This window comes from Drosophila virilis, chromosome 4 (genome assembly GCF_030788295.1).
Source record: "Drosophila virilis strain 15010-1051.87 chromosome 4, Dvir_AGI_RSII-ME, whole genome shotgun sequence".
NCBI lineage: Eukaryota > Metazoa > Arthropoda > Insecta > Diptera > Drosophilidae > Drosophila > Drosophila virilis.
In genome coordinates this window covers 24,911,563-24,916,617 of record NC_091546.1, presented here as the reverse complement: position 1 = coordinate 24,916,617, position 5,055 = coordinate 24,911,563, and the positions used below count along the sequence as shown (strand labels likewise).

The 5,055-nt window shown below is 39.1% G+C and overlaps 1 protein-coding gene across 1 annotated transcript; it reads left to right on the top strand.

The window, feature by feature from the left end:
- Nucleotides 1-1,147: 1,147 nt before the first annotated feature.
- On the top strand, nt 1,148-2,133 carry LOC6634185 (uncharacterized). The gene is made up of 3 exons (XM_002057742.3): nt 1,148-1,266; nt 1,330-1,542; nt 1,606-2,133. Exons 1-3 carry the CDS (start codon nt 1,255-1,257, stop codon nt 1,870-1,872), a joined length of 492 nt encoding a protein of 163 aa, XP_002057778.1. The 5' UTR covers nt 1,148-1,254; the 3' UTR covers nt 1,873-2,133.
- The last annotated feature ends 2,922 nt before the right edge of the window (nt 2,134-5,055 follow it).

Below are 5,055 nucleotides of genomic sequence, written 5' to 3'. Positions count from 1 at the left end.
CTGATTCAACTATTTACTTGTTCCAATTGAAACATTACGTATGCAGTACGTATTAAATCCAACATTGGATGATGAACAAGGTCTTAAGTTTCTTTCCGCTAGAGTCATAGTTATGGGCTTAATGTGTTTTCGGGAATTTACAATTTACAAAAAAATAGATAAATGTGCACTTACCCGAATATGTGTTGCTTGCATCTTTGATTTGTAGGATTCAATTATTGGAAATACAAATTCAACTGTTGCTTTAACTGGCACAAAGAAGAAAAATATGACCGAGTACCCTGATATGAAGTATTCCAATATAGTCATTAACTTTCTGCAATAAAGAAATGCCATTTAAGTATATTCAATTCAGTATCGCTATTCCCTTATATAAGGGTAAAGACAAACAAATTCAATATGCCGCTATGGTCTTTAAAATTTCAAACCTGTCTGATTTAATCGGGTGTTTACCTTTGATATGCTTATTACGCCCTTTTTATGTTAAAAATTGCAGTTAATTTTCACATTTCCTGATGTTACATTTTCTTTTTGTCCCTCGAACTTACCACGGGCATTTGTAATTTTTTGTTAGGCATCCCAATGATTAGTTTTTTGGCCCAAATTGCGAACCAGTTTTTTTGATTTCATTGCTTGCACCAGCAGCTGCGCCTGCGCCTAAGGCCCAGCAAAGTGATGCTGCCCATTTCCTAGACACCATTCGGTGTTTGTGCAAATCTCAGACGAATATTAAAAGTGGTCTGACTGGCTGCTGGGCAGCGTTAGCGTTACCGACTATCACTTTTTCGCCAGAGCGGGTTACGGTTGACGGAAGCGATAGCAGAACTCAAGTACGTGTAACAACCTTAACCCCAAAGCTGGGACAGGCCCAGATTGCAGCAGGAGCCGTCGGGCCGAGGCGACGCGGAACAGGGCAGGGCCATTCACTTTGCCAGCCCAGAGTGAGAGCAATGGACAGGCAGCGGGATACTTGATACCCACTTGAACCCAATTTGTTGTTATAACATTTGCTTGGAAAAGCACAATGAAAATTATGCGATCCGAATGCAATACTTTCTATTTCAATGTTATGGTTACATCAACTAAACAGTTGACCAATTGTAATGGAAAAATCTTTCACTTTTGGCCAACTGCCAACTGCCAACTGCCAGCTGCAATATAAAAGCCAGCTAACGGATTGCAGGCACTCGCATTGTTTAACTGCAATTCGCGGCGCGTGGAGCAACCAATACACAAATAAATCTCAGCCATAAAATGTGGTTAATTGTAAGTGCATCAAAAACTCTCTAGTGTGGCCTCTAAAGTCATAATCCCCGTACAACCGCACAGCTGTTCGTCTGCGGCATGTCTCTTAGCTATGCGTCGGAGCACACTGGCGAGGGGCACTTTGAAGGTGGAGGAGGTGGAGGTGGTACCGGCTTCGGAGATTATCATCATCAACACCAAGACACACCCACCACTTACTCGGAGACATCGAAGCATGTGCCCGTCCATGTCATTGAGAAGGTGCCATTGCCCATACCACATCCCGTGGCCGTACAAGTTGGTGAATTCAAAGCGTTGGCCTAAGATGGATTTCATTCAATTTAGTTTCCCTTTTAAAAGGTACCCAATGTTATACGGCTGCAAATACCAGAACCCTATGCGGTTCATGTTCCGGTGCAACAGGAAATACAAATTCCCGTTTATAAAATAGTTCCCGAAATAACGGAACGCAAGATACCGTACACGGTGGAAAAACCCTATCCGGTTGAAGTCGAAAAACCGTACCCCGTCGAGGTGATCAAGCACATCAAGATACCTGTGCCCAAGCCATATCCTGTGCCCTATACCATTTATAAGCATGTCCTGCACAAGGAGCACGGCTGGTGAGCCTTCAGAGGTCGCTAACAAAGTTCTAGATTGTGTGGCAAGTTAATGTCGAGCCAGTATTAAAGTCCATAGGATTGGTAATTAAAACATATCACGTATTTTTCTCAGTATATGATGGATTATTTTTTTTGGGAAAAGTTTTTTTATATTAAAACCCGTCTAAAATATTTGCAAAATTTGTTGAATGTTCTACATAAGTTTAATTATAAATGCTTTACTGTATTTTGATATGGGAATAAATTAATTGTTAACAATTTTTAATTTGTATATTATTTTGAATTGAATTATTTAACTTTTAATCTTAATCATTATTAACCATCGAAATTCATTTATCCAAGCAGATTCTTATTTTGAGAGAGGAAAGCTATAAAAGTTCTTAAAATCGTCCCTGTTTCCAACCCAAATTATATTTTTTTACCATAATTTGAAATAATCCTACTTAAAAATCCCAAAAAAAAAAACCAATACGCAAACCCATGCGCAATCTGTTAAAGCACACAAAAAAGCCCTGTGTAAAAGCTTACATGCTTTCATTTAAACAAAAACCGTAAGCTTTAAGCTTCGAGCACAAAATGAGCTGTTGTTAATGGACGCATTACTGTAAAAGTGTGGTAAGTAACGGTTAAGGTGCGTACACTCATACTCAGATACTCACTCTCTCTCTCGCACACACATGCACACACACATGTGCACAGGTTCGTTAAACTCTGTTGAGTCCTGTTGGAATTGACGTCCTGATTGTCAGAGGGCCTGCCTCATCCATGGCTACAGCTAGGTTTTCCTTAAACCGATGACGTGCTTGAAATGTGCGCACACTCAACCGAGTCCCCTAGGCCCGCCCGCCCTCCAACTGCCAAGGAATGTGCAACGATGTTAAATATCCCTTATGTCCTTGATAGAGGAAATCGTTTATCGTCTTTAGCTGTGGAAATTGCGACAAGTTTTCTATGACAGTAAAATGGCAGCCAAAGCCGCCATTGATTTTCATATGTTGCCTACTCAAAGGCGCACTCAAGCCTTGCTCTAATCAGTGCATCAATCAAGCAATCAAAGACCGTCAGTCAATCAGTCAGTCAATCAGTCAATAGGTCTGTACAATTATTAATGCACAGCTTGTGCGAGATGTATCCAATGGAACGCCACATTGTGTATACGCCATGTTTGCCTACGTGCTCTAAAGCGAAAGCTTCAATCGGAAACACACGCACGCACTTTACACGTGCACAGACACATATGCATTCCACATAATCGACAGTATTTGCTGCATAAATAAATTCTGTTCACAAGCTAAATAAATGCATTACCTATATTTTGAGTTACATTTAAAATGGATGGAATTATTGTGCCGTTTCCAGTTACATTAGTTGTAGTTTCAGTTCTAGGAAACAAATAAAAAAATATATTTCCGGCACATTCAATGCTTTTCAAAGCTTTTTTGAATATTTGTTGTTTATTTTTTTGAGGTACTTCATGTTATAATTATGAGGAAAAGGAAATAGAAAACAAGAAAATATGATTATACTATGTTATTTTTTCGGCATTTTTTATATCCTTTACCACATACATTTATTATTGGTTAACTCCGAAAATATGCGCAAATTGACCTACTCACATATTGCATGCCGAATAGATTAATATTTAACGATTTGATTTGGCCAAAATTGAATTGATTGTGTGTTGCATTCGTCAAATCATTTGGAAAATTGTATAATTGTCTATTCAAATAATGCCACAACGAATTGTGCATTAATTCATATGCGGTTACCGGCGGTCAATTTGGTTGTTCGCAAAATGCAGATTATATTATATAACAAGGTCGGCTTATGTGAACGCATATAAATACTTTATTAACAAAGAGAATACACTAAAATTGATTAGGATACACCCTGTAACGTATTAAAATACAGGTGCACCGATCAATTTATTGCATAATATTTAAAGTTTTATAAATAATTAGTCCTGACAAAAAAAACTTCAAAGCATACCGGAATGCTACTAAAATCAAATGACTGTAAGTTTCATTAATTTGAAATATGTTATCAATTTTCGCTTAAGTGTCTTTAGGAAACACATTTAGAGTACTCAGAAATTAAACACCTATCATCTTATAATTAAAGTGATATCGTTTTTGTCTATAGGAGAATTAAAAATAACAATTTGCCAACCTGAGCTGTTATACGCTTCGATAACAAAGTTCGATCAATGCAGATACTTGATATCGCATAACATGTCCAACTTTCTGCATATGCTCACAACAGCTTAGTACACCTTTATCCATGCGATACCCGCCCCAAAGAGCTGTGTCACCTGCTCAAAATCAATTTGTAATGCCTATTCGGGATAATGGTATTTGCATAGCATGTAGAATACAAATTAAATTGTTAGCCTGTTGGTATTACAGCACTCCCAAAGCGCAGCTAGCAGCTCAGGCTAAGCTCACGGGAGGCTGAAAAACATAAACAGGAAAATAGCGCAAAAAAAGAGAAAAAAAATAGATATACATATAAATGAGAAATGGGAGAAAATGGGAGATGCCGAAATTGTGGCACATGTTTGTTTGGCCAACTTTTTACAGCGCAAATATTTCGCTGAATTAATTTAAGTTAATTGATTTTCATGCCGAAAGCTTTGCACGTGCATCCATGGAAATTTATGTTCGTGGAGAATTTTTCCATGTTGTCGCAGTATGGCAGGAAGCTTCCTACCCCCGCGTGCTCACCTGCCTTATAGATAAAAGCGGCAAACTGAAACGGATGCTTGCCAGTCAAATAGTCAAACGTATCGACAGCCGGAGGTAGGCAGAGGGACGGACAGACCGATAAACGGACAGAAGGACAGAAGGACGCGACTGCGTTGGGTGCTGAGCTGTAATGAAATAAATTTCCTTTCCAGATACACAGACTTGCAAACACACACCTCCGTGTATGCCACATGTGTCAACTGTCTTGGCAGGTAGAGTGTGTATTGCCCCGCCCACTGTGTGCCTGTGTGGCGCCTTGTCTGTGCTTGACTTTGATGAACTTCCCTGAAGAGACGAACGTTGTCGATAAAAATAGCAACATTTGATGCCACACAGTGTACGCTAAAAGTATGCTGCCTTCAGGCACCACCCAAACTCGTCGCAGCTGCAGCGTCTAAAACTAGCTCACAAAAAAAAAGGAAAAAAATGTCGCAAAATTATTA

What these genes read in the sequence shown, in the direction of transcription:
- LOC6634185 (XM_002057742.3), top strand. An exon ending in CACATCCCGTGGCCGTACAA is followed by an intron (nt 1,543 to 1,605) that starts GTTGGTGAATTC and finishes CCCTTTTAAAAG; the next exon opens with GTACCCAATGTTATACGGCT.